General features: G+C 31.8%; 9 protein-coding genes and 1 long non-coding RNA gene across 17 annotated transcripts in view; 6 read left to right on the top strand and 4 right to left on the bottom strand.

The window, feature by feature from the left end:
• The first annotated feature begins 125 nt into the window (after positions 1-125).
• LOC139087277 (protein nanos-like) lies at positions 126-1,792 on the top strand. The gene is made up of 5 exons (XM_070636048.1): positions 126-247; positions 305-1,232; positions 1,351-1,470; positions 1,538-1,562; positions 1,702-1,792. Exons 2-5 carry the CDS (start codon positions 309-311, stop codon positions 1,767-1,769), a joined length of 1,137 nt encoding a protein of 378 aa, XP_070492149.1. The 5' UTR covers positions 126-247; positions 305-308; the 3' UTR covers positions 1,770-1,792.
• Positions 1,793-2,152: 360 nt separating this feature from the next.
• LOC139087233 (CDK5RAP1-like protein) lies at positions 2,153-3,909 on the bottom strand. Its single transcript, XM_070635986.1, has one exon. It carries the CDS (start codon positions 3,880-3,882, stop codon positions 2,197-2,199), a length of 1,686 nt encoding a protein of 561 aa, XP_070492087.1. The 5' UTR covers positions 3,883-3,909; the 3' UTR covers positions 2,153-2,196.
• A 450-nt stretch (positions 3,910-4,359) lies between these two features.
• On the top strand, positions 4,360-5,923 carry Dronc (Death regulator Nedd2-like caspase). Its single transcript, XM_070635899.1, has one exon. It carries the CDS (start codon positions 4,474-4,476, stop codon positions 5,827-5,829), a length of 1,356 nt encoding a protein of 451 aa, XP_070492000.1. The 5' UTR covers positions 4,360-4,473; the 3' UTR covers positions 5,830-5,923.
• Positions 5,924-6,307: 384 nt separating this feature from the next.
• Positions 6,308-6,880, top strand: LOC139087238 (uncharacterized). Its single transcript, XR_011544112.1, has 3 exons — positions 6,308-6,478; positions 6,538-6,656; positions 6,719-6,880. It is a non-coding gene; the product is annotated as an uncharacterized lncRNA (long non-coding RNA).
• LOC139087237 (G patch domain-containing protein 11) lies at positions 6,812-7,817 on the bottom strand. Its single transcript, XM_070635991.1, has 3 exons — positions 7,614-7,817; positions 7,080-7,559; positions 6,812-7,019 (listed from the first exon to the last, which is right to left on the bottom strand). Exons 1-3 carry the CDS (start codon positions 7,749-7,751, stop codon positions 6,885-6,887), a joined length of 753 nt encoding a protein of 250 aa, XP_070492092.1. The 5' UTR covers positions 7,752-7,817; the 3' UTR covers positions 6,812-6,884.
• A 21-nt stretch (positions 7,818-7,838) lies between these two features.
• Positions 7,839-8,960, top strand: RpL12 (ribosomal protein L12). Its single transcript, XM_070635990.1, has 3 exons — positions 7,839-7,927; positions 8,292-8,600; positions 8,662-8,960. The coding sequence occupies exons 2-3, from the start codon at positions 8,309-8,311 to the stop codon at positions 8,865-8,867; spliced, it is 498 nt and encodes a 165-aa protein (XP_070492091.1). The 5' UTR covers positions 7,839-7,927; positions 8,292-8,308; the 3' UTR covers positions 8,868-8,960.
• Positions 8,961-9,056: 96 nt separating this feature from the next.
• Polr2E (DNA-directed RNA polymerases I, II, and III subunit Rpb5) lies at positions 9,057-9,995 on the bottom strand. The gene is made up of 3 exons (XM_070635989.1): positions 9,821-9,995; positions 9,672-9,760; positions 9,057-9,610 (listed from the first exon to the last, which is right to left on the bottom strand). Exons 1-3 carry the CDS (start codon positions 9,875-9,877, stop codon positions 9,124-9,126), a joined length of 633 nt encoding a protein of 210 aa, XP_070492090.1. The 5' UTR covers positions 9,878-9,995; the 3' UTR covers positions 9,057-9,123.
• Positions 9,996-10,146: 151 nt separating this feature from the next.
• Positions 10,147-11,041, top strand: LOC139087124 (ARL14 effector protein-like). The gene is made up of 2 exons (XM_070635838.1): positions 10,147-10,266; positions 10,325-11,041. The coding sequence occupies exons 1-2, from the start codon at positions 10,242-10,244 to the stop codon at positions 10,849-10,851; spliced, it is 552 nt and encodes a 183-aa protein (XP_070491939.1). The 5' UTR covers positions 10,147-10,241; the 3' UTR covers positions 10,852-11,041.
• Tgt (tRNA-guanine transglycosylase) lies at positions 10,965-12,521 on the top strand. The gene is made up of 2 exons (XM_070635837.1): positions 10,965-11,160; positions 11,404-12,521. Exons 1-2 carry the CDS (start codon positions 11,041-11,043, stop codon positions 12,466-12,468), a joined length of 1,185 nt encoding a protein of 394 aa, XP_070491938.1. The 5' UTR covers positions 10,965-11,040; the 3' UTR covers positions 12,469-12,521.
• The window catches only part of Cngl (Cyclic nucleotide-gated ion channel-like), an 88,443-nt gene continuing 78,135 nt past the window's right edge, over positions 12,500-22,807 (bottom strand). For 6 of the 8 annotated variants that reach the window (XM_070635829.1, XM_070635833.1, XM_070635831.1 and 3 more), the window contains 4 exons: positions 20,337-20,543; positions 17,696-19,328; positions 15,084-15,346; positions 12,500-14,920 (listed from right to left, as the gene is read on the bottom strand). In XM_070635829.1, coding sequence (XP_070491930.1) covers positions 14,288-14,920; positions 15,084-15,346; positions 17,696-19,328; positions 20,337-20,543 — 2,736 coding nt within the window. In that variant the 3' untranslated portion in view covers positions 12,500-14,287. The remainder of the gene's footprint in view (positions 14,921-15,083; positions 15,347-17,695; positions 19,329-20,336; positions 20,544-22,807) is intronic. The other 2 variants (XM_070635830.1, XM_070635836.1) reach the window with 2 other exon arrangements.

Below are 22,807 nucleotides of genomic sequence, written 5' to 3'. Positions count from 1 at the left end.
AATAAAGCAACTGACATACAGTTAATAAGGACTGTTAATGCAAAAAACTAATTTTCATTTTCGAAATTTTTTGTCTGTGTTAGTAAGCGAATTTTGGCGCGATTTCGTCCATTCGAACTCGTCCTTTTATATTGTCTAAATTTATCGATTGTAATTTTTTAAGTTTTTTCGTGTAATTCCTTCATTTTAATATCTTTTGGGCAATAATTTACATTAATTAAGAGGATTTATGTACAATAATTATAAGGTATGTCAAAATAGAAGTCAAATTAAGGTGAAATTAGAAATAAAAAACGTCTTACAGGAATATGTTCTACGAAAACAATTACGTGAATTCAAGCTATCAAAATTTCAACAATTACTATGAATATCAGTATGGAACACAATACAAAGCAAATTATCCTGTCGTTGAATCAAATACATACCAAGAGGACATCAACAAATGCTTGAGCTCTGTTAACAGTGACTATAACTCACATCGTTCCGTCACTAATGATTCTTTTTTGAGTAGTTCTCAAGAATGCTCAGTCAGAGATTCCGGCATAGAATCCGATTTAGATTCTACGAATACGTCAAACAAAAAAATACACTTACATCAGAATAAGCTTGATGAAGATGATTGTCAGCTATGCCGCGACACGACAGCTTATTTGCTATCAACACCGTTCATAAATTACTTGGATCACAACTTCTCAGCATCGGATTCAAATAAGGTTTCATTGAGTTCTGATGAAACTAATTACGTTGAATATAAGTTGCTGAAAAGCTTTAATTTTGCTGCATCAAAGAAGTTAATGCAAAAGGATTCGTTTAAGAGCAATTTAATTCAACCATGCATGTTTGCTGAGAATATGCATAGTGTTAGGACAGAATTTGAATATAATGGAAAGACAGTTGATGATTCAGACCGAAAGGTGCTGCGTGAAAATGAGATGCAACGACCATATCCAATGACTCAATATTATGACTATAAAAACGAACTTTATAGTTTTCAACCTAATTCAAACTCAACTCCGGATAAATATATCTTCAATCAGCAGCAACAATATTGTAATGTCAACAACTCAAATCAATATTTGAATAGTAACGACTTACCATGGAAGAAACCCGTCATCTTAGATCCACGATTGTCAGCTCGTTACGATGCTGTTTTTCCATCACTCGATATAAGTTCCAACCACGTCAATTATGATAATCAATCAACTAGTATTAATGATGCATTGGAAAATAATGTAAGTTCAATTTTCAATAAAAGAATGTATTGATTACGAACATAAAAAAAATGTTTTATAATATTATGGAATCTGCATCTAATTCAAACTGCTTATTATTTATGAACCTTCTCTTTAGATTTTGTACTGCGCATTTTGTAAAAACACTGATAGATATCGACATTTATTCGATACACACAATCTCCGAGACTCCACTGGTCGCGTATCCTGTCCAATATTGCGAAATTTTATCTGCAAGGTTAGAATTCTATCTTAATTAAACTAATGAAATTTCTTTTTAATGATTATTACTTTTTCTTGGATAGATCTGCGGCGAATCTGGTGATAATGGTAAATCATCTTATGACTGGTTCATTTATTACGAATAAAATTAATGAGACGGTGTAACAATTTGTTTCGTAATAAATGGACAGTTAAGAACGAATGAATTTATCTCATGATCACTAAAATCTCATATCCTTTATTCCAGCGCACACTGTTAAATATTGCCCTTTAAAATATATTTTGATGCTTAAATCTCAGACTACATTACATTGATCATCGTTATAAAGTAATTAAACAGTTAGCTACTTCTTTTTGAAGTTTAATACTTTTTTGTAAGAATTTGTAAAATTTAACAAAATTATTGACAAAAATTATATTGTATTTATGTATATAAAATAGTTAAGGAAAGTTTAAATTAAATGTAGTAATAAAGATATCTAGCATGATTATAAAAAACTCATATTCTTTAGCTTCAATTATTAAATTGTCTGCAATCACAATGTAGCCTATCACGTGTATGTATTTAGTGTGCATACTCCCTTTAAATCTTTCGTTCATTCATATTGTGCATGCAATCTGCATCTAAATGATCTTGATACTTGCGTACCTACGAATTTTAATTAAAAGTCTAGTAGTTTTATCTAAGTCTTATATATTTATTATATTTGTTTCTAATATACAACTATTAAATTAAAATAATTCAGCACTGACTATAATAATCCTTCAATGAAATTTTCTCTAAAGGATGTCCTTTAAGAACCTGAGAACTAGCATTTGCAATTTCAACGGCTACATAATCTCCAATAGTATATTTATCGGAACTAGGTATAATGACTTTGATATTTCCATCACATCGTCCATAAACTTCCTTTTCTGATCTTTTACTTGTATCTTCTATGAGAATCAATTGTTTGGTTCCAATAAGTTTTTCGTTTAAAATTTGAGCATTTTCACGAAATGCTTCTACCATTCGATGAAGTCTTTCGAGTTTGATGTCATTTGGGACATCATCAGTGAATTTTCTATACGCAGTGGTCTTTGCTCGCATACTATAAGGAAATAGAAATGCCACATTGTATTTGACTTCATTAATAAGTGATAATGTCTGCTGAAAATCATCCTCAGTTTCGCCACAAAATCCACATATAAAATCAGACGACAATGATACATTTGGTATGATTTTCCTAACGTCATTTATCAACTCTAAATATGCTTCTCTGGTATATCCTCTTCTCATTCTTTCTAAAACACTAGAACTTCCAGATTGTGCTGGAATATGAAGAGATTTACAGATATTTGGATAGGTTTTAATGACTTCAAGTAAACTTTTTGGAAAGTCTTTCGGATGAGGTGATGTGAATCTGATTCTTAATTCCGGTGATATATTTGCAACTTCCTCAAGCAATTCTCCAAATCTCAATCCACCGACTTTTGTTTTATATACCGTCTTAAAGCCAGATACTAACTCTGTTGGACCATCCTTAATTCCTTTTGAGATATCTCTAAAGCTATTAACATTTTGTCCTAAAAGTGTCACTTCTTTAATTCCTTGTTCTTCATGCAATATACGAATCTCTTTTACTATTGAATCTATTGGACGTGATCTTTCTTTACCACGAGTGAATGGAACAATACAATAGCTACACATATTATCACATCCTCGCATAATCGACACAAATGCAGACACGGCATTTTGATCAAACTTTACAGGCATAACATCCGAATAAGTTTCATCGAGGGAAAGTAATACATTAATTGTGCTATATCCATTTTTGGATAATGCTAATAGTCGTGGAAGATCTTTATATGTATCTGGACCGGCAATTAAGTCAATTTGTCGTTCTTTCTCGATTAATGTTTCCTTCAACCTTTCAGCCATGCATCCCAAAATGCCAATATTCAATGGTTGATTTTTCGGTCGTTTTCTCTTCATTCCTGTTAAATGAGTTAATCTATTCCAAATTTTTGTTTCAGCAGAATCACGTATTGAACAAGTCATGATTAATATGACATCAGCTTCCTTCAAATCTTCGGTCTTTTGATAATTGTGGCTTTTCAAAATTGACCATACAATTTCAATATCATTAACATTCATCTGACATCCATAGACATCAAAATATACCTTCCTGCCATGTCCATCAATGTCAATATTTTGTAAATAAGGTGGCAGAACATCTTCATTTTCATCAGTTCCTTCATGCTTAACATTCGGTTTTGACAAATTTTTTCCAACAACCAAAAAATCCTTTAATGTTAAATTGTCATCAGGTATCTTGTGGTCCCTTTTGATTTTGGTTGAAAAATGTCTTGTGCTGAGAGCAGAAGAGTTCACTAAACTGCGTGATTTGAGCAGAAAATTCAATTTATTTAACACATTTTTTCGCATTTTTAATTCGATGTTTTCTAATGTTTACTGCAGTGTTTCTAAAACTGAATGCTGCGATGAGCTCAAAAGAGTACTTTTATTATTTTGATAGGACTTCTTTTTTCAATGAATCATTGTATTTAATTTACTATAAGCATTCCTGTTTTGCATTGCTTGTGGTCAACTTGTGGTAGCTTATTGATATTGTTGTGCTTTCTGCTCTTTGATCATAGATTTAAATCATTGAGAAGTTCTGATGTTTTCGATGTTTTTATTGATAATTTCACGCCCTTCAAAACTGTTTTCTCATGGATTTTCTAGTAATCATTGACTTTTTTTTCATTAATTAAAGATATTTGCTGAGAGCTACTGCATATTTATTGCCTAATTGATATTATGGCTGCACTATTAGAAGATACAGAAAGTAAATTTGGAGAGTTTATAACAAAAAACATGAAATGTCATTGAACATCACTGACAAAGTCAAAAATTCATTGTTTTGTAAACAAAGTGTATCTCGATCAAGTGAAAATTAATTTTATTGTAAAATATACTTAAATTAAGGAAATCTTATCTTTTTTAACGATAACAGACGAACAAAGTAGTTTAACAATGGATGACATACATAGAAGAATCATAAAGAACAATAAGCAACGACTAATTGAAATTACAAATTATTATGAAATGAGAAAACTTCTTTTAAAGAAGAAGGTTTTTACGGACGTTATGATTAATATCATAGAAACTGAGAATGATGACGAGCATAATCGGTTGGATCGACTCTATGATAAATTAACAAAAAGAGGACCATTAGCATTTAACAAACTGTTGGAAATCTTCAAGGAAGAAAAAAATGATGAAGCATTAAATTTATTATCATCATCAACTGTATCTGCTCAAACATTTACTTGCCCTGCCGTAATCGAAGAGAACCGATTTCTTTCATTACGAGAAACCAGCAACCTTAACAGACAGAACTCTCTAAATTCGTCCACAAGTCCAAACAATGAAATCAGAATGAAGAATGACATGAATTACATCAACAATAATATAAGCATTAAGGAAGAAAGCAATCGTGAAGCCACAGATGGAATTGGAATGAGCAAAAAGGCAAAATTGAAGTTGCAACCATTTGAAAAGGAAACAATTTTCCAATTAGAACCGAATGTTGAAGTAAAAAGAGCTGCCAATTTTGGAACTCATCCTAAACTTCCAGTATACTCGATGAAGAGTCGCAGACGTGGTGTACTATTTTTCGTTAATATAATTAATTTTGAGAATTCTAAAACAAATCGAAATGGTGCTCATCGTGATCGCGAGAATTTAGTGACTTTATTCCGTGAATTAAATTTTAATGTTTTCTATTATGAAGATTTGACAAAAGTTCAGCTTTTGGACCTGCTGGATCAATTGGTTAATTCAACATACATTAAGAATATTGATTCATTCTTTTTGTGCATTCAAACTCATGGAGACTTATATGATAATCAGACAATAATGGAATTTTCGGATGGAAGCCGTGAAGCTACGGAAAATATCATTGCAATGTTCTCGAATGTTTTATGTCCTGCATTAGTAGGCAAACCAAAAGTATTTTTCTTCCCATTTTGTCGTGGGAAAATTTCCGATAGATTTAGTAACGTTTATGTCCCAATTGAAACGGATGGAAAGACTTCAAATGAAATGTCACAAATTTCAGTGCCAAAATTTAGTGATATTTTGATATGTTATGGAACCATTCCAGGATTTATGACTCATCGTGATATTGAATTTGGAAGTTGGTATGTAAGGGAATTGTGCAAAGTATTCGTTGAACATGCCTGTGATTGTCACATTGAAGACATGCTGAAATTAGTTGGTACCAATACTATGTTGTATCAAGAAACAGAAGGACGTACACAAGTTGCTTCAGTCGAAAGTCGAGGATTCAACAAGTTACTTTTCCTTAATCCCAAAATACATGATTAATATGTAGTTATACTCATTTTTTACTTTTTATAACAAGTATTTTATTTTATTGAAATAAAGAAAAACAAAACATTTTGTATTTTATCGAAATAAAGATATATAAGGATTCTTCATTACTTTTGATTGGTCCATTCCATCCCATGTAGTTTCTTCATACATGAATCTTCTGAATCGTCGACACTGCAATCCACATTTTTCACTTTTACATTTGTAGCATGGATAAAAACATCCAGGACAATTTATTTCCATGCAATCACAAATATCTACCTTATTTCCACAGACGCTTAAACGTCCATCTTTATTATAGTAAAGTCTATTCTTGGCGCTGCCTTTTTTCTTTGCCATAACTTCTTAAATTTAATATTTTCCAGGATACGAAAATTTTTGATTCTTGAATGTGTGAGCTTTTTGAAATTTTTTACCGGTTTTTAGAACATTTGAAAAAATGATTGAAAGCTTTCAAAAAGCTTCAGAGATATTTTGAAAATTAAAAATAAATCTTTAGGATATTAAATAAATTAAATATGCCTACAAAAGAAGCATTTGACTACTTAGAAGCGTTTGAAATAAATGGAGAACATACAGAATTTGTTGTGCAAAAGTTTACGAACAAAACATTGATAATTGTCACACAATTTAAGAAAATTGGGTAGGTATGAATTTTGAAATGTCATTGCAGTTTAATTAACTAATATATTGAATGAACAGGAACTTTTATACAGTGAAAAACCAAGTTTTTAGTGATCCATCAATGTTAGCAGGCAGAAACACTCAGATCTATGACATTAAACAGAAGTTTGGAGCATCAAGCATAGAAATTGAAGGCGGTAAACAAATAACTTCATATCTTAATTAATAAGCATTTAATCACGATTAATCTTTATTTTAGCTATCAGATATCTCATGAATTTTATAGATTCTTCACAAGAAATTCTATTTTCATTGTCACTGAAAAATCCAGAAGAAATTGAAAAGGATACAATTGATAAAATTAAAGATGTATTAATTAAAATACCGGTTCTTACAAAATAAATTCAATAACATTACAAAATAATTTAATGATCATCTTTATTGGGTCCTGGACAGTTCGATTTCATATCGTTTGCATCTTTATAGTGCTCACTGCAAAACTCACAGTAAAAGTACGAGTTTCTGAGAAATTTTCGTAGCATTTCCAGTTTTTCAATATCCTGTAAATTCATCCATAAATTAGTCATAATTTTAGATATATCCTTTTAACGTTTACTTACACTTAACTCTGTAGATTCTGTTTCTTCGTCTTCTTTTTCCTTTGTGTCTTCTTCTGTTTTAGTTTCTGGCCAAAACCAAGCGTGTATAGGAGCATTTACTCTACTGTCCATGTCAAGCAATCGACATGTTCTCTGTAACTTGTGCAGATCAAATGAAACTTGCTTTTTATCTGATATCTCACGCATTTGCTTCCTATATTCTTCTGTTGACATATCGTTTGCATTGATTTTTCGTTTTAGACTCGTTAGCTCCCTTTCTCTATACTCTTTGATTACTGTCTCTGTTCCAAGACCTAATCTTCCTTCGGTTGGGACTTTAATTTTTATCGGTTCCTTTATGGCCTGTTGCGTTTTTCCTAAACTTGTTCCTTCTTTATATCCCATTTTCGATAAAAGGGCAAATCCCTTATTATCTGATGTTAATGCTTTATTGAGTCCTTCTTTAAGTTTCTCCTTTTGTACTACGTGCATCGGCTTATACTGCAAATATTAAGAATCTATAGAAAACGTTTAGTTAACGAATGTATTACTTACTTTTTGTTTCTCTTTCTGTTGCCTCAATTCAATTTCATTTCTACGCTTTATTGAATTATTTGTCACTAAGCTTGGCTTGACATCCTCTAACTTTGCCAAAAAAGCATCACTCATGTAGTCTTCTTCATCGCTTGACATGCTTGTAGCTTGCTTAAATTAACAATTTAAAAATATTTTGCAATTTGTGTTTATTTTATGATTTTTCGTTCAGTGACAAAAATTTTTTTTAGAACTTGGGTGCGTTCAGTAAAATTCTTCCTTTTTCGATCATCTTTTCAAAGATCGAGTCACATTGAATTAATTTTAATTAAAAAGTTAGTTTATTTCAACAGTAATTTAATTATACTATATTAGAAGCTATTTATAAGTTCCCGGCGCATTTATGAAATTTGAAGAAATCGCCTATAAACTTAGTTAAAGTGCCAAAAAAATGATTTAAATTATTTTTGTTGTGTTTTCATTTGTACAATTTTCAATTATATGCTAATAAACAACAATTCTAAGAAATTTAAGCAATAATGCAAGTCCAGTGACACTAATTAAGAAATGGATTCAGCATTAAATCCTATCAATCAACAGAAATTGTCAAAAATATTAATTTGAATCATTTTTTTGAGCATTAAATTTTTAAGGTTATAATTGACAAATTTTAATTCGAATATTTTCTTTCAATTTTAGTTCAATAAGCATTCAGCATGCCACCAAAATTCGACCCAACAGAAGTTAAGCTCGTATACTTGCGATGCGTTGGCGGTGAAGTCGGTGCTACTTCATCATTGGCTCCTAAAATCGGTCCATTAGGTTTATCACCAAAAAAAGTTGGTGACGATATTGCAAAGGCCACTGGTGACTGGAAAGGATTGAAGATTACAGTATGTCTTACCATCCAAAATCGTCAAGCCACAATTTCAGTCGTTCCATCAGCAGCTTCATTGATTGTTAAGGCTCTTAAGGAACCACCAAGAGACAGAAAGAAGGTGAAAAACAGTAAGTCTGCCTGTTGATTTATTCATTGGATGTAGACTAACTAATTATTGTTTGCTTTTAGTTAAACACAGTGGCAACATTTCATTAGATGATGCTATCAGCATTGCTCGTGTAATGAGACCTCGTTCAATGGCACGCGAACTCTCCGGAACAGTCAGAGAAGTTTTAGGAACAGCACAGAGCGTCGGATGCACTATTGATGGCCGAGCACCACATGATGTTATTGATGACATTAATTCAGGATCAATTGAAATTCCATCAGAATAAACAACTGATTTGAACGAAAAGATTTAATTCCTGATTATAATTATGTGAAATAAAACAATTGTGGATTTTCCTGAAATCATTTGAATCCAAAAATCTGTTTGTTTTTGTTCTTCCTTATTACCTGATGTCTCTTTAATGTTGATAAAATCTGAAATGATTTAATCTAGTAAACATTGAAATAGAGATGAATTTCTTTTGTAAAAGTTAATTAGCTTTATTAGGATTTTCTTAAGATATACAGCAGTAAAGTAAGAGATTAACAGACAAGTCGATAACTGATGTATCTTCCAGCTGTTTCTGAAGGACGAATAATTTTGACAACTTGTCCTCTCTTGAGTCCAAAATAGCGAGCAACAGGGTCACCAGCTTGAATTCTCATCAACATGTTTTCTTTGAGCTTATAACGTGCTAATAATTCTGATTTTTCTTCAGGTGTCATAACTACATGTTCTGGTACTAATTCATGCTCTGTAATATTAATTAGCAATTCTGATTCTAAGAATTGTTCGATAATGTATTTGGGTGCCATTTCTCCGAGAACTTGCTTTGCTGATGGAGACATTGAGCCCTGAACGACCATAATTGCTCGATGGATATTTTCTTCCTGCATTCTTTGACAATAAGTTCTGATTAATTTAATACCGATTTTTGATTCATCAGGAAAGAACACGAACATCTGATCTGTTGGATCGTCATTGTGATGTACCAAAACAATCAAGTCAGATCTTGCAGGCCGCTTTTCACTAGAATTTAAGGAATCGACAAATTAACATTATGAAATTCACTTAAAATTGCGAAAATTACCTAGGTTTATCTCCAAATTGTTCCTTAAACTGCTCCAATGTCTGATCCAATTCATCTTGTGTTACTAAATATCCTCTATCGTGAGCAAGCTATTGATAAAAGCATAAACATTAAGCACTGCCGCGTGATTTTCCTTTAAGAATAGTTACCTGCATCACAGTTTTACGAATTCTCCACAATTTGTATGTTTCTGCTTCGTCATCCATTGTTTTTTATTAATTTATTTCACTTTAAGAGTTTTTCGACTGTTTATTTCGACTAACTCGTCTGATTTACTTAAGAATTAATTAAAATTGATTTTATAAACAATATTTTTTGAAGAAATGTTTTAGAACTTTTTAGCACAGCATTTAGAAAAAAGTTAATTTTCTCATGAGATTTTTTTTGTCTGTCTGTCGAAAGTTTTTTTTATCGAAAATAAATGTTTAAAGCGCTTTTACTTTGAGTTTATCTATGCATCATGTACTTGTAGTAGTAAACAAAAATTTCTAGAAATAACAACTTTCTTCCCAAATCATTCGTGCATTTACGCAAAATAAATCTTTAATTCGTGTATAAATCAACTTCATAATGGCTGACGGTTTTATTGTTTTAAGTAAGTCCTCAATGAGCAATAATTAAAAGTTTATTTGACCAAATTAAACAATTTACAGGTGACGATTCGTCAGGCGAAGAAAAAAGTGCAGCTCCTGCATTTGCAACAAAGTCGACTGCATCACATGAACCACCAAAACCTAGAAATATAGCTGTCAAAAAAGGAGCTTCAGCCCCTCAGCCACAACCATCACCAACTATATCTACACAACAAAAGAATAAAAGGGATCTCGAAACACTTCAATATTCATCAAATTTCCTAGACAACTTTAATCCACAGAATTCGAGACGAGAAAAGAACAAAAGAAGGTCGCAACAGCAACAACAGACTACAAGAAGTCAGGCTAAAAAATCATACAATTATACAGCAATTTATGACGAACAAGGCAGATTGAAAGTAAATAATCAAGACATTTGTGACTGCTTTGACATGTTGTGTCCTGGATGTCACTATCCTTGCCATTATTGTGCTTCTCAGATGTGTGGTTTACGCTGTAGAGTCAACAGAAAATTTATGTATGATGCTATAGAAAACGATGGCAAAGATCTTGTTATAAACAATCCATTTCTTGCGAATGTATTGTAATTCAATTGTATTAAGTGTGTTTTAAAGTTCTCTGACTAGTTTTAACTTAATTAACTGTATCTTAATGTTTTCGTTTTATTTTACCGACGATTCAAAATTCAAATTTTTTGTTTATAAAAATTTAAGGTTATATTTACAATTTTTCATGTTAAAATCTCGGAAAAATAAAATAATTAATTTTAAAGAACAATGACTGGAAATTCACCATTAACGTTTCAAGTATTAGGCAAATGTTCAAAGACAAAAGCTCGACGTGGATTAATGATGCTTCGTCAGACGAAACCGGTGGAAACTCCTGTTTTTATGCCTGTAAGTAAAATCAAAGGAAATTTCTTTAGTCAATTGTGAAGCAATGTGAAAATGTGAATGAGGAAGTAGTTATGAGACGAAACATTATAATTAAATTGGAAATCATTCAACCTGACAGAATAGTGGGACAGAATGCCCGGATGTCAACAATCGTTTGCTCTTAGACAAAACTTCACATTGTTCACAAACATTTATTAAGTTCTTCAATTAAATAATTTTCATACATTCATGTTTTATTTTCAGGTAGGAACACAAGGAACATTGAAAGGAGTTCTCGTGAATCAATTGAAGAAAGACAATATGAATTGTCAAATTATGCTTGGAAATACTTATCATTTAGGACTGAGACCAGGGCCTGAAATATTAAAGAAAATCGGTGGATTACACAAATTTATGGCATGGGATAGAGCACTTTTAACTGATTCTGGTGGTTTTCAGATGGTGTCTCTTTTACAATTAGCTGAAATTACAGAACAAGGCGTCAAATTTCAATCTCCATTCGATAGTTCCGTTGAATGTATGCTTACACCAGAAGAATCAATTAAGTTACAAAATGTGATTGGTGCTGACATTATAATGCAATTAGATGATGTTGTAAAAACGACTACTACTGGTCCAAGAGTAGAGGAAGCAATGCATAGAACAATAAGATGGATTGATAGATGTTTAGAAGCAAATGAGAGAAATCACGATCAATCAATATTTCCAATCGTACAAGGAGGATTACAGCCTGCATTAAGACAACAATGTGCAGAAGAATTGACAAAACGAGAGGTTCGTGGATTTGCAGTCGGCGGTTTATCTGGCGGTGAAAGTAAGGATGATTTTTGGAAAATTGTTAGTTTGTCTACTGATATGTTACCACAAGATAAGCCTAGATATTTGATGGGCGTAGGATTTGCATCTGACTTAATAGTATGTGTCGCTCTTGGAATTGATATGTTTGACTGCGTATTCCCAACTAGAACTGCCAGATTCGGATGTGCACTTGTTAGAACTGGTCAATTAAATTTGAGACAGCAAAAGTATGAATGTGATTTGACTCCTATTGATGAAAAGTGTGGCTGTAGCACTTGCAAAACATACACAAAAGCTTACATTCATGCCGTTATCAATGAACCAATCATGTGTAGTCTACTAACAATCCACAATGTCTATTTCCAACTTCAACTCATGCGTGACATGAGAGATGCCATTGAAAACGATAAATTTCCTGAATTTGTTAAAACGTTTATGGATGAGTTATATCCCGAAGAAAAGCCAAAATGGATTGTTGATGCTCTGAAAAGCGTGAATGTTGATCTTTAATAGTGATAGAATGTTTAATGGGAAAAATAAATTGAACATTTTAAATTTCTTTATTTTCTTACTATAAATTTCTACATAGAATTCCTTAGACGAGATAGAATGAATTATGAAATTTTTTATGTTTCTCAATTGAATTAAGTTTACAGGAGTGTGTACAGAAATGTCATTATATGTATGTCAAAAGCATTTTTTTTTTTTTCATCTTCAAATTATGAGCAATTTACTTACATCTTGTTTAATTTGGTCTTCAAAAACGAAAACGCAAAAAGTTGTGCATTAAACATAACATAAATACTATTGAATAGTCTGAACTAATTAATAGATTTTTAGAATAACACGCTTTTCATTTCAAACTCGTATACTCGAGGAAAATATATTTAAAGTTTTTTTTTTATCTATTAATATCATGCATGCTTTTATCATGAAATTATCCTTTCGAAATTATAATCACATGTTTTTCTTGTTATTCCATTTAATAATATTGAGTTAGACGACAATTATAATAATAGAAGGAATGGACTGTGATACTTATTTATGATCGATTTTCTATTTTTTTCTTCATAAGAAATTAAATTAAAAGGATTCAACAACAATTGCTTCCTCTCATGATAGAAAAGGATTAGCTAAATTAAATTGACTGGAATTAATTGTTACATAACTATATTTATAATTGATATGTGCAATGTTCTCATTTTTTTAATGGTATAAAGTAGATATAGGTAATCAAATCTTTCATGAAAATGTTAAATTTTAGTAATTTTTATGCAGCACATGAGTATAGTAAAGTTAGATTTGAGTGTGAAATTCAAATTTTCAATTCGATTGCTTCATTTAAAACCGTACAATTTTTGAAACATTTGAAGTGTTTTACGTTGTTTTTGAAAATTGTAGTGTTCCCAACTATGTTAAGGATTTCGAGCATTTTTGAAAATAGTAAGGAAATTTAGTTTTTCTATCAGTCACAAATCAGTGAAAAGTCATCAACAAACTTAGTCAAACAGAAGGATTTTGGGAAAAAATGTCACAAAATTATTTTGAGAATTTCAAAAACTTTTGATCAACAAACTCAAAAATGTTTCTAAAATTGCATGGCTTCCATACTCGGTTGTACATAAAGCAATCAAATTAGGAAAAAGATTATCCACAACTTTATATTCATTAACGTCAAGAAATATGAGATGATACCGAAAAGAACAGTAATTGAAGCAGAATTCAGGAATAGAAAATACATTCTCATACTTATGTTTTGTTTAGCGCTTATCACAGATGAAATACTGTTCTTCGCACTGATCCATCGTAAAGCTATAAATCTTTATTCGAATTCGTTTTATGCTCAATTTTATATTACTTTACTATTTTTAAGATAAAATTTTTAAAACAAGTTGATAGAATTGGAGTTCCTTAAGTTTATGGATAGCTAGATCGTTCGTGGCAGCTTGATGAATGCTGGTACTAGCTTTTCATATCCCTAAACAACTCAAATTTTGCCAACAAAATCGTTAAATTTGAAAATCTACAACAAATTTAACGATTTTGGACCAACTTCAATTCCATTTGATAGACATTATTGACAATCGTCATAAAACGTAAATTTGTTTACTTTTTCTATCATGGCACTTAAAAATATATCTCCGTTCTACATTTCATCTCCATATAACAATTTAAATAATCAACAACTAAACAAATAAGGAACAAAATCTTCGAAAAACTTAAACAAAATCAATTAGCATTAAAATTCATTCTCTTTTAAATTCTTAATTTGTCTTAATTTCATCAATTAATATTTAATGAAACATATTTCACAGGAGAATTCTAATTCTCAAAGCTGATCCTTGTCGCGATCAAAGCTCATTGCCTTGAAGACACCCCGACATTTATATTGTTGCTTTCGTAAATTGTGTTGATCAAGACTTGCTGCTCGCGGTCTCGACGAACGAGCTAAATTCTCATTCTCACTTGCATCCGTGTCCGTATCACTACGTCGTTTACGTCGCCGAAGCAATCCATCATTTTCACTTGATTCAGTCGCGAATTCAGTTATACTTTCACGCTTTTTTAACTCAGCTGCAAGCATTCTCACCTCCCAGTCATTATGATGAAAATTTAAATCTTCTTCCTCTTCCTCAATTTCGATTCCTTCTTCCACCTCTTCTTCGTCCGTATGAGATTCGTTTGATGTTGTTGATTCCTCTGAATCATCCTCAATATTAACAACAACACTGTCACCAACAATGTTTCCAGTTAGATTCGAAACAACTATATTACTATTGCACGGTGGAGATGATATTCTTTGTACGGAATCAAAACTTTCAGGATCACTACTCTCATCCCATGAACGACTACTTTCCTGTTGCGATGAGAATCTTCTTTTAATCTTTTGACGTCTTTCTGACATTTCATGTTCAGATGGCGGAGATGCAAAATGGAATATTGTATCTTGTGAATCTCCTCTCTAGTGATTTTATTAGTCATAGAAAGAATAATATTTTAAACATTAATAATTTTATTATTTTTATAGAGCAGATGAGAGCTTTTTAAAATGAATGCAAGGAGCAAGCGGAAAGGATGAAACGATAGCAAGTCATAAAGGGATATTAAATTAAATTGGAAATTACCATGAAAGGTAGTTCAGCTGAGGAGCCAGTGCTTCCGGAAATATCTCTTTCACTCTCTCTAATTGGAGTCATTCTTGAGTTCAGCTCATAATCCCTCAAGCGACTTTGTAGTTCCGTAATCACGCTATCTCTCTGTTGTACTTCTAATTCAAGACTCACATACTTGTCTTGAAATCGATCTTGTAAGCCTTTAATATGCGATTGTATAACCGCTTTAATTCCTAGTAGTATATCCGAATAATACTCTTGTTCTTCTATTGAGCCTAGACGTAATGAAAATGTACAAGAAAAATTCAATAGAAAAAAATTCAATTAAAAATGTAACAAAAAATCTCATGAATATGAAGTTTCATGTTACTATACGCTCTGCGGTGTGTGTTATTTTGCAAGTACAATGAAAGCTCACAAAAGTTTTCTAAAACTTACTTATACCTAGATGTATATTTGCAAATGCTATGTAAAATTCTCAAAATGCATTCATATTCTACTTTTTTTTTCACACGAATCCCCTAAAGTATAATCTCTTTTAAATTTCATTACTACATCTTCCTTAATATTGTGATTATGTCCCAGTTCTCATTAGTTTAAGCTTCAAGAACTACTACAGTTGTTAAGAACTTTTTGGATCATGCAAATTCGGTCTGGTTAATCAAATTATTTAATTCATCTAGATTTCATTATAATTCAGCAATAAGATTTAAAATTACGTTTTTGTAGGTTATGGGAATTTGATTAAATTAAAATTTTGAATGTTCCTTATGAGAACTACCACATAAACTTCATGTGAAAAGTAGAATGGTAAATACATTTTTAAAATCCTTTTTATTATAATCAACAAAATGCAAAAAATGTAAATCTTTTGATGTGATATTGGGTGATATAGAGATTGATATACATACTGGCTGGTTGTACTTATACTTTTTTATGCTTCCATCCATTGTGGTATCAAACAAAACAAAAAGCTCAAAAAAATTATGTCAAGCTTTTTTAATCTACTAACAAATTCATAAAAAAAAACAATAAATGTGTGTAGGGTCGTTCATTAATGACGTTCAATATTCTAGGACAGTGGTTGGTTCAGAAACACTAATGTGCGTCGGCTTGCCCATAGTTTACCCACCACTATTCTAGGGGATCTAACATTCGAAATTGATGAAATATAAATTTAAGATTCCAAACGTCATTTATGAATGTCCCCTTAAAATTACATAAAAAAGACAAATCTGATACAACTTAAACCACGCACACACATACATATCCGTACTCATCATCCCTCTTTCTAACAATTTGCTTAATTTATTCTACAATTCATTTTACTTTTTTTTTGTTGTTACGTTATTGTGTCTTTATGTATAGATGTTCCTTATGCATCACAATTTGTACCATTTTTAATTGAATTTATGTATTTTACACAAAATATTTTGCAGCATTGCAGAGGATTCATATTCATTGTGAAAAAAATAATGAAATTAATTGGCAGATTTCACTAAAGCGAATAATCCATTATTACAGTACTTTTGAGAAAATATAATCCTCTTTTCAATAAATATATTGGCATGTTAAATGAATTCAAACTAATTAATCATATCTCGGAAATCACATGACGCAAAAATTGCCCAAAATCCGACCACAAACCAGCTGTTGACTCTAGCCAGAGGTTGGATTTCATCAAATCTGACCTGGAGCTGAGTCATGCTTGTCTGGGCTGGATTTTCGACATTTTCCTCGCCATGGGCCTTCCATAATACACTTATAAGATGCCAAAGTGCCATGATATAAGTTTACAATTTCAAGAAATTTAATTTTGAATTTGAAGGTCTCGGTTCAAATCCCACCATCATTCTAGTGATTTTTCAGAAGTTTAGATACTTCAGCATCTTAGGTGTCAGTAATTTGATAACTAAAACTAAGAATAGGATAACGTGAGACGTAAGAACGGTTCATAAAGTCATGTAGTTAGAATGGCAAAGAAACAAGAGCTGTAAATTCACAGTTTAAAACTTTTACTGGAACGGATCTGAATATATTGTAATTTACTGAATAGTTGGAACGAGAGCAAACATGAACAAAGGTTCTAAGATCTAAAGAGTTTGTAATCAGCTGCAGGACAACTGCATATGATGTAGAAGGCTTTGCGCTGATACTTAAAGTTATTTAAAACTGTCTTTTTCTTATATCTGCAAGTTCATGCCTGCAAAAGACCAACTGATCATTTACATTCATCTGTCCATTGCCCATATTTGCTCAGCTTTTGCAATCAAATATTCTCATGAAATCTGAAATAATCCGACAATCCATTTTTGTGAATTATTAACTTTAATGAAATCGACTGAAAGGATTTAATATATAGCACAGAAAGTAATAATAAATATGGATTTTTTTTTTGTTCAGAATAATGCAATAAAACGTGGTAAAAAGGGTTTAATAAAAGTGATTGGGTGAATTAATCAATTAATAATTTTTTTTTTTGGTGTAGGTAGGCACAGAGATTGATATTTTAAAAATGGTGTATATTTTGTGTGTATTGTGAATAGATTATAAAACCGCTTCAAATGAACAATATTTACGAGGCTTGTCTAATCTAATTAGTTTGTGCGTCAAAATTTTAATACCTTTAATGAGTTTCCTCTCGGCATAGTTATCTGAAAGAAACGCTAATGTCCCCATTGTTGAATTTGTGTTGATATTATTAATATTATTACTGAGATTATAATTATTATAAAGTTCTTGTCGCGAGGATGGTGGTAAAAGTGTTGATGGCGGTTGAACGTTTTCAATCTTTTGTACGGTTGATTCATCGGATGGTGGCGGTTTTACGACAATAGCAGCATCATCACTGTAGTTAAATCTATTTGTACTTATGTCGGATATATTGATATTCGTATTTATTATATTTTGATGATGAATTTGGTGATGATGTTGATGAAGATGATGAGAATTATCAACCGTATGGGTTGAAAGATCTTGTGCGTTTGTTGTAATGGATTTAAATGGTTGATTGGGTGATGGTGAAAAGACGGGAGGATATGAGGAGTTGAGTGGGGATAATTTCAATGATTCTTCAGGTTCTTCGGTCAGTGTCGTACTGGGAGGACTGGAAAGAGTATGATTGAAGGTTACGCTTTTCGTAAATTTGGTACGACGTGCCACATACCCCTCAAGTGTTTGAGCTCTCATTAATTTCTTCATATCCTGTCGATCGCCACATTTTAATGTTGATACATTCTGCGATAAACGATCTTCTGATAATTTCTTTAAAATGCTCTTCAATTGCTTTCGTTCTAATGTTTCATTTGATTCGGGACTAAGTGGAGATTTCGCGGAGGGATGATGCGCATTCGGTAATGGTGCAACTGATGCAATAGGTGAACTTAGGGTAGCATTCAATTTTGGACGTATCATGCAAGATGCTTCACTATGACTTCGGGTTAAAATTTCAATCATTTCACTCGAATTACTGGAATCGGTACAATCAAGGCTCATACTTCGGGTTGTTTGAATAACGGACTCAAGTTCAGCAAGCTTTTGACGTTCATTTAAAATTTTAAGCTTTTTCACAAATGGAAGGCCACTATATTCTGGTGATAAATCATCCACAGACCGATAATTTTTTGGTTCACTTAATTTAAATGGTTTCGGTTTGCGTTTGATTGCGTCTGCGGTATCACTTTTCAATTCGCTATCACTAACGCTAGTCTTTTGTTCAGCTTTAAGGTTCAACTCTTTATATGTGGGAATGGAGGATTCATCTAACTTATTTGTAATACTATTTAAATTAACAGGCATGGAAGATTTTATTGATGTTTTAGACAACTTTGGTGAGTCTTCAGCTATGTTATTACTTAATGAAGTATAACTGCCACCTAAACTAACAACCGTTGCTAATTTAAGCTTCGACCACGGTGTCAATTCATCTTTCGGTATGTGACCAAATGATCTTATTTTATCTCTTAATTGCTTTGTTGTTGACGGTTTCTTTGGTTTCGCTGTTGATGTCGATGATAATAAAGATGACGATGTCGATGGTAGAAGATGCTGCTTTATGTCCAATGATTCATTACTCCCAGGCTTCTCTTCCTTTGTTGATTCTTTTTGTAAATTTTTTATACGATCCTTAAATGACACTTTTAAGTTTGTCCTCGATATGCCTAGCTCGCATGTCGTTGCGGTATCTTTTTTGAATGTTGGTGATGTTGGACTTAAACTGGCTTTTCTCGAAAACGACCCTTGTGATGAAACACTCAGCTATGTTTTCCATCATAAATCATAATTTCATTATGCCGACAAATGTGCGAAAATGGAACAAAAAGAAAGTCTTTAATTAGAAATTATTGGTCAATTTAAAACCCGACAATTAATCAATATTTTTTACATCATCATCATCATCATCATCATTGCCTTTTATTACATCTCGCGCATATTGCTAAGAGCTTAAATAATAGCCATTTTTGTTTATGCAAATTTCTTTTAATATCAACAATCTAAAAATAAGAACCTTAATGTTTGACCTGCTTTGAGGGGATTTTGTATGATGAAAATTAGAAACCAATGATGTGAAAAGTTATGCTAAACTTAAGAAAAGTTCTATTCTATTATAAGATTTAAGGATTATTTTCAAGTGACGTTTATTTTTTTTAATACTCTGCAAGCCAAGCAGCACAACTAAGTTGCCAGAGGCAATGCTATGTCGTCAAATTGGAGATAATACGTGGAGGTGCTATGAAGGCATCGTGGCGACTGCCGCATTGTGTAGCTTATAAGAATACCTGAAAAGCACAACATGCTTGCTAGGGCACTGCTGCGTCGCGATATGAACGATAAGATACTCTAGTAGTTGCCCTGATAGCACCGTAATGGATTTGCGGCTCGTCGCATTCTGCTATTCGGGATATCATAAGAAGATTTCTCGTCGTTCTGAAATTCTATTAGACAAATCAGAACGACCTCGTCAAATTGCGCTGTTAAATCTTCAAAATGACGGTTATTGCAATGCGTGCCAAAAAAGTTTAGCAAATACTGACATACGCAAATTGAAACAAATGGGAAAAATTCCACAAAATGGTTCTTCCGAGAAATGTTTACCTACTGATTTCCCTTTAAGCTATTCGGCTTTACAAGTAAATATCAAAAGAAATGAACATAAATTTATTGACCCCAATTTAAAAGGAGCACAAAGATGCTCATTCATATTTCAAAAACTGTTTACAATAAGATTTTCAGACAGTGTTTCTTTGTTCTTTCCATGTTCCTTACCCTCGATTGACTATCTTTTGGATGTCGTTCCTTCTCTTCTTTCGCCTTGAGCAACTTCAATCGATGAAACAGAGGTAATCCGGCGCCAATAATCTCTGGCTCTGGTTCTTCTTGTATAGAGGCCTGTGGTGATATGGTAGATGAAACATGAGTGTGTGGAGGTGAAACAACAGGTGTGGAGTGCTTTGCGGCTCGCTCTTCGCGATCCTACATACAACGTGCAACACGTTCATTAAAAAAATAATAAAAAATAAAAAATTTGTTGTTGTTTAATCTATCACACTAGTTATATTGATTAATATTGATGATATTGAGAGAAAAAACTATGTGTATTTTTGAAAAACAGAACTAAACTAAACTAAACTTTATGTATAATTTTTAGCGCATTTTTGAAATTTTTTTCAAAAAGGTAGCTTAATAAGACACTATGTTCGTTCGTTCGTTCGTTCGTTCGTTCGGCTGACGCTAAAAACTTTTTAACTAGACATCGTAGAGAGCTCGGAATGGTTTTAAAAGATCAGTGCCATAAAGTTATTGCGGCGCCGGTCATTTAAAAGTTTCAAATCAACACATAAATACTATAATTAACAATTTTTCATTTTCATAACAACAAAAACACGTTTTTTCGTTGTTTTACATAAAATGTTTTTCAATGTTCCTAAAATTTTTAACAGTGTACAAAATTTAAATTTGTCATAACCGTTATGTGGTTTTATAAATTATAAAAATCCGTTAAATTATATGGAAGTGACCTGGATCCTATTGGATCTTGTTTTGTAGATCTGGAAGTGACCTGGATCCTCCTGGATCTCGTTTTATAGATCTAGAAGTGATTTATTAATCAATTACTAATCGCTGGGACAAAAATGCGCTTAAGTCCCTCGATCAATAATACGAGGACTTTTGTAATTTTTTCATATTATACATAATAGATTAATGTTGAAAAAATTAAATGCATGTGATTTGTGTGTCCATTTTAGTGCTAATTTGAGCGAATATATATTTTTTTAAAAACAAATATCTTTCAGCAATACAGGAATTGCATATTGTGTGTTGCATAGGATCATTCAAATCAAATTTTTATTATTTTTTAATCTGAACTATTGTCCATTTTGCCAAAAAATTAAGTGATGCACACATAAAAATAAAAATAGATTGAAATATATTGAATGAAAGCGACTAAAGAGATATACATAGTTGTATGTGGGGTGTTATAGACAGGAATTAAAAAATGCATCCATCATACATATTTGTGAATCAATTTGTATTTATTCACTGCGTATCCTGATTGCGTAAGCTATATATTTTTATTTTCAATTTTAATGCATGAATTTAACAATAGCGAGCGATATAAAGCATTTAAATGGGATTTTTTTTTTGTTTGTTTTATGAAGCCATTCAATATATGTACATATAAAAATATATGAAAAAAGTAAGGGGAGGAATTTTTTTTATTATGGCAATAGAAGACAAAGAAGAAAAGATGCAGGAAAAAGTATATAAAAAGAAGAAAAAAATTATTAAAAAAATGGCGAAAGATTAATGAGATTAAGCGAACAAAATATAATTAATTAAAATCAAAAAAATAATTTTCTCATGTTTGTCTTTTGACGGAACCTTGGAAAGTTTATTGTGTACTTAACCAGGAGAATTTAAAGCATTTTTGACAGATTTATAGGCAAAATTTTCCATGATTACAAGCAATTATCCTGAGCAGCACTGCATATTTACTAGGACGTCATTAAGTCGCTCTTTTAAAGACAAGACGTGTAAATATTCTGATGGCATCGTAATGGCTGATTTTATGACGAAAAATGTAAATAAGTTGATCCAAATAATTCTAAACGAACTTTTATTTTTTGAAAATTTAACGAACTATGTGAACTTGAAAATTTATGCTTAGTTTACCGCCCCTTTATTATTTGCACTTTTGTGACGTGGAAGAATAGGAAAAAAAGTTTAAAAATCCTTGAAATAAAGCTAATTAGAGTAAGACATAAAGTTTCGAGTAGGGTTTCCAGAATTCCCGTTCTTGGATTTTGTATTAAATAGACCACTCAAATCTGCTCTACTCTATACAAAATTCACGTCGACTTCGAGCTCTAGCTTCATTTAATTTTATTCAAATCGGGTTTAAACAACTCCAAAATCCTTTACACTGCATAGTGCTGCTCAGGATATAAGAAAGCCAAATTCCTAAAGATACTACAAGCTCAATACACTCAAGGCAAGCTATTTGCATCAATTGTATCTAGTATTGTAAGACAATTGATCTAAGGTGTCTGTATTTTTATAGCTTGCAAGACATTGTTCATAACAAATCCAAGTCCCTCACACTTAACGAGCAATAAAACTAGATCAAGTATAGGAGAAACCTACATTTTCCATGAGAAAAGATCGAACAACAAAAAAGTATAAAGAGAAAATGGAAATAATAATCTGGTATAAGAATTTATTAATTAACGAAGGAA

The sequence above is a fragment of the Chironomus tepperi genome, unplaced genomic scaffold (assembly GCF_022539635.2).
Source record: "Chironomus tepperi strain 1889 unplaced genomic scaffold, CSIRO-AGI_Ctep_v1 contig_100, whole genome shotgun sequence".
Taxonomy (NCBI): Eukaryota; Metazoa; Arthropoda; class Insecta; order Diptera; family Chironomidae; genus Chironomus; species Chironomus tepperi.
The sequence above is the reverse complement of the archived record's forward strand: the minus strand, read 5'-3'. Positions and strand labels throughout refer to the sequence as shown.

Excerpts from the sequence above, each read along its gene's own strand:
- Polr2E (XM_070635989.1), bottom strand. The coding sequence starts at position 9,877 with ATGGATGACGAAGCAGAAACATACAAATTGTGGAGAATTCGTAAAACT. Across the intron at positions 9,761-9,820 it reads TTCGTAAAACTGTGATGCAG|CTTGCTCACGATAGAGGATA; the intron begins GTAACTATTCTT and ends TTTTATCAATAG. Across the intron at positions 9,611-9,671 it reads CAATTTGGAGATAAACCTAG|TGAAAAGCGGCCTGCAAGAT; the intron begins GTAATTTTCGCA and ends CTTAAATTCTAG.
- RpL12 (XM_070635990.1), top strand. The coding sequence starts at position 8,309 with ATGCCACCAAAATTCGACCCAACAGAAGTTAAGCTCGTATACTTGCGA. Across the intron at positions 8,601-8,661 it reads CAGAAAGAAGGTGAAAAACA|TTAAACACAGTGGCAACATT; the intron begins GTAAGTCTGCCT and ends GTTTGCTTTTAG.
- LOC139087277 (XM_070636048.1), top strand. The coding sequence starts at position 309 with ATGTTCTACGAAAACAATTACGTGAATTCAAGCTATCAAAATTTCAAC. Across the intron at positions 1,233-1,350 it reads ATGATGCATTGGAAAATAAT|ATTTTGTACTGCGCATTTTG; the intron begins GTAAGTTCAATT and ends CCTTCTCTTTAG. Across the intron at positions 1,563-1,701 it reads CGGCGAATCTGGTGATAATG|CGCACACTGTTAAATATTGC; the intron begins GTAAATCATCTT and ends CCTTTATTCCAG.
- Dronc (XM_070635899.1), top strand. The coding sequence starts at position 4,474 with ATGGATGACATACATAGAAGAATCATAAAGAACAATAAGCAACGACTA.
- LOC139087124 (XM_070635838.1), top strand. The coding sequence starts at position 10,242 with ATGGCTGACGGTTTTATTGTTTTAA. Across the intron at positions 10,267-10,324 it reads TGACGGTTTTATTGTTTTAA|GTGACGATTCGTCAGGCGAA; the intron begins GTAAGTCCTCAA and ends AACAATTTACAG.
- LOC139087233 (XM_070635986.1), bottom strand. The coding sequence starts at position 3,882 with ATGCGAAAAAATGTGTTAAATAAATTGAATTTTCTGCTCAAATCACGC.
- Tgt (XM_070635837.1), top strand. The coding sequence starts at position 11,041 with ATGACTGGAAATTCACCATTAACGTTTCAAGTATTAGGCAAATGTTCA. Across the intron at positions 11,161-11,403 it reads AAACTCCTGTTTTTATGCCT|GTAGGAACACAAGGAACATT; the intron begins GTAAGTAAAATC and ends TTTTATTTTCAG.
- LOC139087237 (XM_070635991.1), bottom strand. The coding sequence starts at position 7,751 with ATGTCAAGCGATGAAGAAGACTACATGAGTGATGCTTTTTTGGCAAAG. Across the intron at positions 7,560-7,613 it reads AACAGAAAGAGAAACAAAAA|TATAAGCCGATGCACGTAGT; the intron begins GTAAGTAATACA and ends TAATATTTGCAG. Across the intron at positions 7,020-7,079 it reads CAGAATCTACAGAGTTAAGT|GATATTGAAAAACTGGAAAT; the intron begins GTAAGTAAACGT and ends ATGAATTTACAG.